At 51.1% G+C, this 12,444-nt stretch overlaps 1 protein-coding gene across 1 annotated transcript; it reads right to left on the reverse strand.

The window, feature by feature from the left end:
- Window positions 1–2,619: 2,619 nt before the first annotated feature.
- On the reverse strand, window positions 2,620–4,305 carry ANKRD9 (ankyrin repeat domain 9). The gene is made up of 2 exons (XM_058026373.1): window positions 4,296–4,305; window positions 2,620–3,858 (listed from the first exon to the last, which is right to left on the reverse strand). The coding sequence occupies exon 2, from the start codon at window positions 3,806–3,808 to the stop codon at window positions 2,933–2,935; it is 876 nt and encodes a 291-aa protein (XP_057882356.1). The 5' UTR covers window positions 3,809–3,858; window positions 4,296–4,305; the 3' UTR covers window positions 2,620–2,932.
- Window positions 4,306–12,444: the final 8,139 nt, after the last annotated feature.

A 12,444-nucleotide genomic window follows, 5' to 3' on the forward strand; every position in this document is an offset into this window, starting at 1 on the left:
AAGCATTTCCTATGGATGAGTAATTTCCATGTGTGACAACATTAACATATGCAGGTAAGACAGAAGCTTTTATCTCCTTACCCCTCTACTCCCATGGTGTTAGGACTTTGTGAATCTTCTTTCTCACACCTTTGTGTAAGCTTCCTGGCTCTAGCACCACAGTTCTCTTCTGCAGTGACATAATCACTGCCCATGTTTGCTTTTTTAAGCTTGTCAGTGATGATGCAGCTGGCACTTCTTGGTATTCTTGTTGGTAGCCTTCTCCAAGAGATGGAAAACTGAATGGGCTGTGGAGTCTGCACTCCACTGTGCCCTAAAGGTGGCAGAAGACAGAGATGTGCTGGCAGGTCAGTCTGAGGAAAGATGATGATGCTATTGCTTGGTCTACAAACAAAAGACTTTTGTTTCCTATGCCAAGAAGCCCCAGCCTTTTTTGCAAGCTGTGACTCTGTCTGAAAAACAAGCCCGGACCCAGCTGGGTAAATGATCCATGTGCTCACTGGTTGTTTTGCCCCCAGTTCCTCTCCAGATGAAGCATGGCAGACCTCACCAAGCCACACACAGCCAGGGCTGGTGGGGACCCTGGGCAGAGCCACCCCAGCGTGGGCTGAGCCCCAAGTGTGATCCTGTCCCAGAATAACAGGAAGGGCACAGCAGGCAGCTGGCTCTGCACCCATCCCAGCAGGCTGAGGGGATCAGTTCTGTTTGTTGAAGTTAATTACAGAGTGGTGGGAGGGCTCCAGAGGGTCACAGGACAGCCTTTGCATTGGTGTTTTGTCAAAGGGCTCATCTGAAGGTGTGGGATATCCTGCCCAGCCTGTTGTGCTGTTCCAGGGTGTAATTACCCTCACAGCTTGGGAGCAGGAGTGTTTTCCAGTTCAACCAACCAACCAACTCCCCCCTACTGCTGAATCTCGTTATGTCTTTGTCAGCAGAGCTGATAAACATTCTGTCCCACCCCCTGCTCCGTCTCTTCCCCCACCTCACCTTGGAAACTTTGCCATGTGCAAGTTGGACCTGACTCCTTTACTACTTGTCTGTTTGGAAAGATGTTTCTTCCACACCATTGTTACAGAAGCAATGGGGAACAGATACTCCAATGAATAGTGTAGCAAAATAGATTTTTTTTTAAGTGGCTAGATTTGGAAGATTAGGATTAGTTCTCTCGATTTCTGTATTTTTATAACCAATAAGGAAGCTGAAGAGAACAGTTAGAATTTTTCCATGTTTTCCAGCAAGGGATTTGAATTTCCCATGGTAATAGGTTTGAGCTATCAGCTTCGTTTCTTAGGAAAAAGGAACATTTTCTCTTCTAGGAAACATTTTCAGTGCTATCAGGCTAAGAATAGCAATCTTCTTTCTGTTTCTTCTCCATTTTCAGAAGCATGGCTTATCTTTTATTGTGCATGCAGTATGGAGATTATTTTAGATTAAATGCCACTTTGTTCTGCTGAAACATGAACAGCTTACAGTGCCTAATTCTGTGGCTTTTTTGATCCTTAACCAAAATTAATTACTGAATAAAGAAATTTGTGCCTTGACCATAGCTCTTCTCTCCTAAGCACACCAATTCCTTGATGACCCTGGAGTGAACAGCAGTCCTGAAATAGTTCAAGTGGCAAACAGCTCCCTGGCTATGAATTTAAGCCTTGAAACAAAACCCTCCAGTTTCAATGACAACTTCCAAGAACAGAGCCAAGGCTCAGTGCTGTGTCCTAGGAGATCACTATCACTGCAGGGCTGATGGAGCCAGCACAGCTCCCTGCAGAGCACACAGGGGCAGTGCCAGTCACACAGGGCATTCGCTGAAGAGTAAGGGCTGCAGGGCAAGGAACTGAAGCTGTACCCTGTGCTTGGTAGAAAGTGTTGGAAGCAGGACATTACCCCTAAAGGGCTTTTTGATGTGAGGATGTGGTTTCTACCTTGGAGCATCTCAGAAGGGATAGCTGGGGAAAGTTTGGGTATCTAAGCTACTCCTCTGGCACCTAGAATGAACACCAAGACTGTCATGGTGCTCTCAGCTGAACCTGAGCCATCGCACGCTGATGGGAGTGGCAGTGGAGTGGCCAGAATCCATAGGAAAAGCCATGGTCTAGGATCCTGGGCCATTGTCACACCTCCTTACATGCCCTGGGAACAGCAGCTGCCCCTCCTGCCCTGTGCTACCTCCTCACCCTGCAGCAATCACACAGAGGGGCTGCAGGAGCCAGCCTGGCCAGGGCAGGTACATTTCTGGCCACAGCAACACGTGTGCTCCATCTCTCTCTGCCTGACAGCAAACACCTTGGCCCTCCAAGGAGAACAGAGACAACTTTACAAGGAAGCCAACTGTTATTTATGCATATTTTAAAATACATTTTGTTCATATGCACATCCTTGGCAGCCTTGTTTAGGGAAGTTGTAACAGTATCTGGCTTCTCTTTGGTCTTGTGTACAAGACGAGGAAGTTTTCATCTGTGCCTTTAAAAAAACCCAGCATCTCTGCCAAGATGTATTAGGAGAGCTGTAAAAAAAGGAGTCATCCTGTTCCAGGACAAGGCTTATGTAACAGGGAAATCCTAACAAAAAGATACTCCCCCACCCTGCACACCCTTTTCCAAGGCACATGCCACTCCAGGGTTTTCAGTTGCTTGTTTTGTATTTTGATCACATCTGCCACCGGTTTATTCGGATGTATTTACAAATATGTTCTTCTCCAAACCCTCATTTGTACATGCCATAGAACATCTTTATAAAATGCAGCATGGCCCTCACCTCACCACAAGGATCTTTAAATAAAATATATTTTAAAGTGCCAGATACAATTCTTTTAAAAAATACTGTTCTCAGTAAAACAGATACTTGGCCACTGCATTAGCAGCTTTGTATAATGATACATTTTTAGCACAAGTCTATTTCTGTCAGGTGAGCAGGAGGCTCTCGTACCACCCCTCTAGCTCTCCAGTTTCAAGTCCAAAGGCTTTAGAAAATGAGGCAGAGGCAGATTATCCAGAGCCTCTGGGAAGTGCTCAGGTGCAATGGTCCTGATCAAGACACGCATGGCTCCGACAAACAGCGACGGGGGAGCTAAGCCCACCAGGCACTGGAACCTGCTCTCTCCCAGGAGCTCCTGCCACTGCCGCCGGTTGTCCAACAGTTGCTGTTTCATTGCAAACTCGAGGTCCTGAGGCACGAAGAAGAAGAGGCAGTCGAGGCAGAGGAGCTTGGCACGCATGTTGGCGGCGGGCATGTGGGAGATCTGCTGCAGCAGGGTGTCCAGGGGGGTGTTCCCGGCGCTGTCCCGCAGGCAGGGCGCCGCGCCGTGCCCCAGCAGCAGCAGCAGGCACTCGGGCCGCACCAGTTCGCAGGCCGTGTGCAGCGCTGTCTTGCCGCCCTCCACGCGGCTGCAGCCCTGCCGGTCCAGGTGGGCGGCTCTGTCCGCCGGCGGCAAGGTCTGGATGGCCTTGAGGATTCGGAAGAGCACCCGGACGCGGTTGTAGCGCACGGCCATGGCCAGGTGCGGGGCCGACTGGCAGCAGCTGAAGCTCTGGCTGGGCACGGCCAGGGCGCTCTGGGGGAACTTAGTGAGCAGGTGCCGGGCGTAGGGCTGGTGGTCGTGCACCAGCGCGTAGAGCAGCGCCTCCGAGGGCGAGTAGACGCTCACCTTGCCCCCGTCCTCCCAGTGGAACACCTCCATGGTCCGCATGTCCTCCAGGAACCAGACGGGCAGCAGGTCCCGCACCGCCTGGTAGAAGGCGAAGGAGGATTTCTTGCACTGCTTCTGGGACTGGGCGCCGCAGCCGCCGACCCAGCGGACGCTCCAGGGCATGGCGTGCGGCCGGGCTCCGCCGGGGGCTGCCTCCCACCATCGGCCCGGACCTGCGGGAGCGGACGGGCGGTCAGTGCCGGGCGGCCGGGGCTCCCCGCGCTGCTTCCGGGGCTCGCAGGGTTGGCCCGCCCGCCTCCCCGCCGGTGCAGGGGACAGCGAGCCGGCGCGACACCCTGGTGCAGGAGACACCCGGAGCACGGCATCGCCATCCCTCCCTCCCTCCCCGCTCCCGCTGCACGGGACACCCGTGTCCCCGGTACAAGGAAATGGCCTCTCCTTAGCGCACAGGACGCCCATGTCCCTGGCGCACGGGAACCCGGTACGGGGAAACGGCCTCCCCGCGGTGCACTGGACACCCTCCTTCCCGTGCACGGAGACCCGCTACAAGGGAACGGCCTCCCGGCAGTGCACAGCACACCCATATCCCTGGCGAACAGGGCTCGGTACACGGGAACGGCCTGTCTCCCTGCCCCCGCTCCCGGCTCACCTCCCCGCCGGTCCCGCGGTGCCGCCCGTGCGGTGTCCGCCGCAGTGGAGGGGCGGGAGGCGGGAGCGCCGCGCGCCGCCGCGGGGCCCTTTTATGGCCCCCCCGCCCGGGCGGTGAAGGTCGGTCAGGACCGGGGAACTGTCCGGCCAACGCCGATTGGCCGCCGCCCCGGCGCCCCGGCCGCCCATTGGCTGCGCCGGGAGGACGGGGCCCGGCGCCGGCGCGTGCGTCACGGGAGGCAAAGTTCCAAGAAACTTGGCTGAGGGCTCGGAGTCCCGCGGGGGCGGGGCGGGAATGCCGCGGGGCGGGGGCCGCGGGCAGCGGGGTCCCCGCGTAGGAACCGGGGCTTCCAGGAGCGGGAGGGCACAGGGACATGGGGTTCCTGAAGTACGGGGGTGTGGGGTCCCAGGGGCGTAGGGATCGGGGTTCCCGGGAGTATGAGGTCCCAGCAATGCCGGGCTCTGGGGTCCCAAAGGGATGGAGTCCAGGTACATGGTGTCCTGGGGTGTGGGGCCCTGGGACTAAGGGATGCAGAGGGCGCAGAATCCCGGGGCCATGGGATCCTGAGCCTGCGGGATCCGGGACACACACTCATGGGTCAAGGGCACACGGTGTCTGGGCCACAGAGGAACCGTGCCCGGCGGCTGTGGGACACCCGAACTCTGCAGACGGGCAGTGCCCGGCTACACGTGTGCCGGGGCAGGCGGTGTCACACCCCCGTGCCCGCCCTGGCAGGGCCCAGCCTGGCCTGTGCCAGTTCTTGGCCCCTGTGGGTGGCTCGGGCGGGGGCCTGGCCCTGCCCTTCGGCCAGCACACGTGTGTGCACACGTGCTTGTTGCTAAACTTGTGTCTCTGGGATGTCTCCAGAGAGTGACATTTGCCTGCAGCCGTTCCCTCTGACAGACACCTGTCAGGTTTCAGGCTACAGAAGAGCAGGGAGATGATCATGGTGGGGGGTGAGTCCAGCACTGCCCACAGCCCTGCACCAGGGGCTCCCCTTGGGCACCTGCAGTCACTTGGCCCTGAAATGCACGTGTACAGTCACACACTGGGAAAGCAAGTGCTGCTTTACTGGGATCTGCTCTCTCATAAGGCCTCCTTACTGATAGCAAATACTGGGATCTGCTCCATCCTTGACCCCCTGAGACCATTTCCCTCTTCCTCTGTGTTTGGCCCCAGTGTCTCCCTCTCTTGCAGCCATTGTCCTCTCAATCAGGAAGATCAGACTCTGGCATCTGCAGGTGGGCAATGCCATTTGCTGATGGGTTTACAGGCCACAGCTCTGATTTCTGTGTCCTTGGAGTTGTCCCACTGCTGCTCTTTGCTGCTGGAATGGAAACACTTGTGCACACTGAGGGGGGTCACCAGACAGGGGCTGAAATGCTCTGCTTCCCTGCAGCTCCCTCTGTGAAGCTGACTGGGGAGGCAGGAAGGGGGACCACATCATGCTACCAAACTGTCCTGATGACCATGATGAGTAAGAAGCTGGCGAGGAACAGCCATCCCCTTTGTTGTGCCTCTTCTGAACCCCCATTCAGCCAGGGAAACAAAGCCTAAACTGTGCTTGCTTTGCTTTGTAATTTCTTCCCTGCCAAGAAATGTTCACAGCAAACCCCGGGGATCTGTGAGGGGGTGCAGGTACGTGGGGGAGCTGGGCAGGACACTGTCACACTTAAAAACTCCTGCTGACCACATCTGAGGGAAGAGAATAGAAGAAGGATAACATCCACTGATCTGCTTTGCTGGGGAGAATTACGTCCAGCGTTGGTCAGCACAATTCGTCATCGGAGGATCCCTGCGGATCCACCGCGGCTCCTGGATGTCGGCCACGGCACAGAAAATCCTCTTTCACTGCTTGCTTCCGATTCCAGGTGAAAACCCATTAAAGGCAGCTGCTCCACCACTCCCTGCTGCCACCAGGGCACTGACCTGTCAGTCACGTCCTGTCACTGCAGCCATGGATTGATAATTTCTACCAAAATGCAGGACTGAAAGAAATGGTTTAAAAACAGCTGCTTCTGCAGCCCTTCCTTTCTGTCTGCCCATGCCTTGGTGCCCATTGCTGATGGTAGTGGTACCCACCACATCTCCGTGTGTGTCCTGCTCTGGGGGATGCCCTGATGAGAATCCCAAATCCTTTTCTAGCTGTTGCTAGGACGTTGCCTTTGATTTGGATGTCCAGTGTGGTGATGTCAGGTTGCCCAGCCCTTTCTACTCATCCTGCACATATACCTGGGCAAGTCAGAGCCCAAAAGGCAAGGCATTTTAGCACAGTAGCAAAGCCAAACTGGCTTTTTCATGGGAAATTAATGTCTTTGGTGTAGAAGTGGGAGCATTGTTCACAGGCCAAGCTCTCCTATGGAGGTGGTGGGAATGGTTACAACCATAGTGTTCTTTGGCCCCAGGACTGGCTTAAAAATAGGCCAGAGCATGCCAAGTCCTTTCAGCCTTGCAGCTGGTGAGTAACCCTTTGCAAATTGTATTTGTCACATACATTTGAAGTGGGAGCCTGCCTGTAGGAAAGGCAGCCTGCCTGTGGGCTGCACTGCATTACATTTGGCCCCAAAATTGTTCATAGGGTACAGTGCTTAGTACTAGTGATGTGACAGGACAACCCAGAAAAAATTTACTTTTCTATATGTATATTTTTTTGCAGAGACCCGTGAACATGATGTGTTTGTTTGCAGTCCAGCCTGGTTTTAATCACTTTGAATTAAGTAGCTGATCTTATTACCAATCTGACTATGAGAGGGCTTATCACAGGTTCCTTGGCACATGACAGGGATTACTCTATCTGTGCAGCCACATCCAAGTAACGTGACGTATTCTCTCAGAGCTATTTTCATCTTCACCCTACTCTGGGACCTTGATCCTTTGGTTTCTCCAGCCAGTGACCAACTAAAACCTTCTTAATACTACGGAAACCCCAACTACGTAATGGGACGGAGGGAAAAGCTCTGCCATTTCTTGTGGCAGACGTCATTTGCTTCCTAAGGCTTTCATCAAATTGAGGGCAGGATAATTTTGACATAATGGACCTGACTGTGTAATTAAAAGCAAAATAAAAATAGGCACTAGCAGGGAGTACACTGAACAAAGTCTAGTGCTGGGTTTGAGCATGGGATTGAAGATGGGCAAAGAGTACATCCCTCATTCTTGAACAGAGATGAAGGATACAGGGTTTACTCCAGTCCTTGCAAAGAATTCTTGCATGGGTTTAACTCTGAACACTTACCAGTCTCCTCTGGAAAAAGGCAGGCTCAGCACCAAAGGTCAGCAGAGTTTGGACAACAGCTTCAGATCCCTAGTGGGCTGGAGTAGCACAGCTGCCACTTCACTTTTAGCCTCTGGGATCTTCATCAACAAGTCAGAGAGAAATGCCTAATGTCCTGTTTAGCTAAAACTGCACATCTTCAGAGTGAAGTAAGGAATGAGGACAGTCAGGGGTTTTGTGGTAGGGGTGCTGGGGTGGAATAGACACTCTGTGTGTCCCCCTCTCACCACAGGTACATCACTGATCTTGAGGGATAATATGAAAATATATTGTTCTGGTCCTTGGGGCCTGGGCTCGGCGTGGGGAACCCTATGCTCTGCTGTGTTAGACAGGGGACAGGGACTGGTCATGCTGTGCAGAGACACGGGACAGAGCTGCTGGCAGTCACTGGACAGGATTTGTTCTCCTTTGGTGAGGACATGCCATGTGAGGAGGTGGATGGCAGCCCCAGGCGCTCTGTTCAGCTCTGATGAAGAATAGCTGTTGCTGACACCTCGTGGAAGCCTCACACAAACATTTTCTCAGAAACCTTTCGGTTTCATTTCTTCTGCTGCTGCTGGTTCCCCGATGAGCTTGTGCTTTGTTTCTGTCATCTCAGGGCCCTTGGCTGCCTGCAACACCAGGGATGGGAAGGCAGCAAGGGAAGCTGCCTGGGGCTGCCTGATAAGGAGGAGTGCACATCTTCCTGCGTGGTGGTGAGTGAGGGCTGCTCACCATGGATGGCTGTTGCACATCAGATGCAGAGATGGGAGCACCTCCCTCCTATATCCACCTGGGTCATGCACATGCCTTTTGTGTGTCTCTTTGCCCATCTCCAATTTTTAGGGGAGCATTTTCACTAGTGCTGTCCTTTCATTTCAGAATATCAAATCAGTTTGAAAAAGATACAGAAGTTTTCCTGGAAAGTGCAAAGCTATTTTCATTTGATAAACAAGACAGCTGATTAGGGAGTCAGCAGTGATCTGGGCTGGGGCAATGCTCCTGACTCCCTTGCTGGAATCATCAGACAACATTGCCCTGTCCAGGGCAGGAGGCATGGCCTTGAACCATGCCCTGTTCTCATGACTCACCATTGCACTGTCTTGCATCCACATCTTCTTCCTCCTCGGTCTTCATTTGTATTACACTCAATCTCTGCTTGCTTGACTTTGTGTGAATCACCATTTCACACTGAGCCAGAGCTACCCATAACCTTGGCTGCTCTGCTTTCTCTGCTGTGTTATAGGGTCAGCTCCATCCTGATCCATGGCATGAAAGAAAAATCTGCTTTGGAAACAACAAAGTGAGCAAGCCTTTTCATGTTATTCTTGTTTCCTGGCTGTTGCTGAGCAAATTCCAAAATCTGCATCCAAAATGGTTCTTGGTGGAGTAGGTTCCCAGAGACCTTGAGGAGTCTCCTTCCCTGAAGATATTAAAAAGCTGCCTGGACACAATCCAGATTAATGTGCTCCCAGGGACTCTGCTTGAGCAGGGGGTAGGACTAGATGACCTCCAGTGGTCCCTTCCAAACTTAACCATTTTTGATTCTTGAGAGCCCAAGTGAAGCTCTGATACATTTTGTTTTGGAAAAGAAATCTCCCCAGTGGCTGTGTAGGAGGGTTTAATTAAGTCACTCTTTAATTTAAGGGTGACTGCTGTCAGACATCAGTCCCAGCTGATGAGAAGCTGAATAAATGTCTCAGCTGGTGTCACGGATTTGTTGATGTTGCCCACCAGTGGGATTACCCAATTTTTAAGGCTTTGAAACTTATTTTTTATTCTGGTTCCTTGATAAAGTGGTCTGGCACAGTGAGGTGGGTAGCAAGGTGATGAGCTCCTTCTGCTGCAGGTGTTTTGCAGGCCCTCAGGGATGCTCACAGGCTGTCATCAGTGTCCTCTTCACCTTGGCTGGGTTCACAGCCCATGTCTCATTAAGCCTTGATTTTGGCACCCCTAATAAAAGAGCCACATTCAGCCTTTTGGAAATGTAGGGAAATTCCCAGAGTTACAGCAGAGATTAAATTTCATCCAGCATATTACAGAGGGAAGCTGAAAAGTGTGCTTGGCCCTTAAAAGTCTACAGAGCACCTTTTGGGGAGCCTTTCTGTTTCGTAAGCAAGCGGTCAAGAGGGGTCAGAGAGCTCCCGGTGCCTGTGGACGATCTTGGCCTTCAGCTTGATGTTGGTTGTTAAAAATATTTTCCCAGATGTATTAATATGACCAGACTGGATTGCATCTGAGCTGAACATTGTGAGCCTGAGGCAGGACATAAATATAGAAGCAAAACAGGCTGACATAAGAGTCATCTGTCCTCTTCTACACAAGAAGTGAAGGGGAAAGAGAGGGAACTTATTCTGTTGCAGTTTTTAGATACTTCCAGGAATTAGCCTGAGCCTCAGAGAGTGCTTGCATGGGGTCCTGAGGCACAGAAGCCCCCACATATTCCTCTCTCAGCCCCTGGTGTGCTGTGCCAGAGGATTGAACACTCAGCACATTTTTAACCCAGGCTTAGATCTGCTTAGACAAGGTCTGCAATCAGGAGTGACTATTTGTTTGATGTGTTTGCCTAACAGGATTACCCTTATCATAATGATATAGCAACCTGGCCTTGGCAGAGCAACCCCCAAGGGCACAGGGGGTCATACCCTTGTGTCCATTGCCCCAAATATGCACAGCATAGCTTGTCTCTTATTGTGCAATATCCAGCCATGCTTCACTTGGCATTCAGTGCTCTGCTCTGGGAAAGAGCAACTGTGCCAGGTACTGCTGCCTGCTGACATCACACTTGGCATTTCTCTCTCCACCTAAAAAAAAAAAAATCAATAATATTCAAAAGTTAGAAAAATGATGCAGTGTTTTATAATTAGAGACTAGGATGGCTTCCCCAGTGGGAATTGCTCTGAGCAGACGCCTGATTGAATTCAATGTGAATTTGTTGCCCTGGTTTCCTAAGAACCAATGAATTGCCTGCCTTTTGTATTGTATATCATGAACATGCCTTAAAACCCTTACAAAATCATCTGTTTGTCTGTAAAAGTATACCTGTAATTATTAAATTTTGCTACTTCAAACGTTCAAGGAAGGTTCAGGGTGAAAGCTCAGTTTTTCTGTAGATAAGGAGGATAAAGGTTTTGCTAAAGCAGAGCCTGGCCCCATAGGGGATCGGTACCCAGACTTACTCACTCCAGTTTCTGGCCAGGCTGGGGACACCTCCTTGCTCCCTGTTGGTGTCATTTTAACCCCAGCACTTTTCAGGCTGGTGGATGTCAGCCTGTCCTCACCAGCTCCTGGGCTATTTGTGGCAGCAGAACCTCTCGCTCGCTGTGTGCCGCTTCCAAGACAAGCAGGATCCTCTGTTTATAATGTGCTATAATTGGCCTGAATGAAACCTGTGGTTCAGGCTGTAGGGCCCAGGACTGCTGATGCAGCAGCACCCTCATTCCAAGCAATGCTGCTGGAAATGCCAAAATGGCTTTGCATAAAGCTGAGGGATGTGTAGGTACATAGTGTTAGTGGTATGTTCACAAGCTCCTGTTTCTGGAGCAGGCTGTACTTGTCAGGGCTGTGTAGATCCCCTTCTCTAGAAGAGGTTTTGGGGGATGGAGCCTCCTTGGAGCAAAGCAGAGATATCCTCTTTTTGCAGCAGCTTCACTGTGTAGATGCTTGGGTTGCCATGGGGAGCATTACCCTAACCATCCTTTTTTTTTTTTTTTTTTTTTCCCAAGGCATTTGTCACTGCCATGTGAGTAGGGCTCTGTGACACAGAAATTACCTGTCCAACCATTGGGCCTAAATGGTTTGAGTTCACCTGTGATTAGTGCATATTTAATTTTGGTGGCATGTGTGGCTGTTCAGACCCTGCTGTTCAGCATGGAACTGTTCTGACCTTGTGGCTCATTGCAGGACAAATTCCTGTCTAAGATAAAGCAAAGCAGCCCCCTCACTTCTGTTTAGAGGCTGGTACCTACAGTATAATGCTCACCCAAGAGTTGCATTTGATGTGGCTTTGCTGTAAGAAACCCCTCTGCTATTTCAGCTCTAAAACACAATAGATATATGGCCAAGCAGAAAGATTAAAAAAAGAACTGGCTAATGCTCTGCGTGTCTTAGAGGACTTATTTTTATTCCCATTTGTTCATTCTCTCTGCTCTTGGCTGCTGCTGGGTCTGTTGAAATAACAAACAGGGATGAAGAAAGAGGGCAGCTCTGTGGTGAGCTTCCTCCAGTGGGGAGCTGTGGTGCAGCAGTTAACTCCAACAGCGACTGCAGCCCCTGCAGCGCTCCAGCAGCCCAACGGGAAACCCGTCCTGCTTTTCTGAGAAAAGATTGGATTATCAGTCAGAAGCCTTTCTGCTGCAGAGTGGTGTTTAGAAAGAGTCTGTCTTTTGCTTTGTAAAAAAGTGGTCAGAAATCTTCTAGTGCTGCATGCAGCTGCTCTGCTGCCAAGAAAGCCTCCTGGGCCTGGATGAGGCCTCTCAATATTTCCGGTTTCTCTGTAATTACTTTCTAATTAAATTTTCAAATCCAAGTACAATCAGGAGGTTAAGCCATGGCAAGTTCATAGCAGGGTCTTTGAATTTGCTTTTTCTAAGTCAATAGGTATCCCCTATGTAGAGGTGATAGATAATTTGGTGAATATAAAGGTGCTTAAAATCAGGGTAGCAATGCTTTTTACCTGATGGATTCAGCACTAGCATAATTTCATGCACTCTCCATTTGGAAGCACTGCTTTTGCATAGAAATTGCTGTAACTGCCTGATCAGATTTGTCCATTAGTATGTCTACTCATGGCTTATTAAGTGGCTGGGGCATTAGGGTCCAGCCTTCCTCTGCCAGGATTTTCCTCTACTCCTCCACGTACAGTTTAGGGAAATGGGAGAACAGATGTTTCCAAAG

This window comes from Melospiza georgiana, chromosome 6 (assembly GCF_028018845.1).
Source record: "Melospiza georgiana isolate bMelGeo1 chromosome 6, bMelGeo1.pri, whole genome shotgun sequence".
Lineage (NCBI taxonomy): Eukaryota > Metazoa > Chordata > Aves > Passeriformes > Passerellidae > Melospiza > Melospiza georgiana.

Coding starts and splice junctions, on each gene's coding strand:
- ANKRD9 (XM_058026373.1), bottom strand. CDS start 3,808: ATGCCCTGGAGCGTCCGCTGGGTCGGCGGCTGCGGCGCCCAGTCCCAG.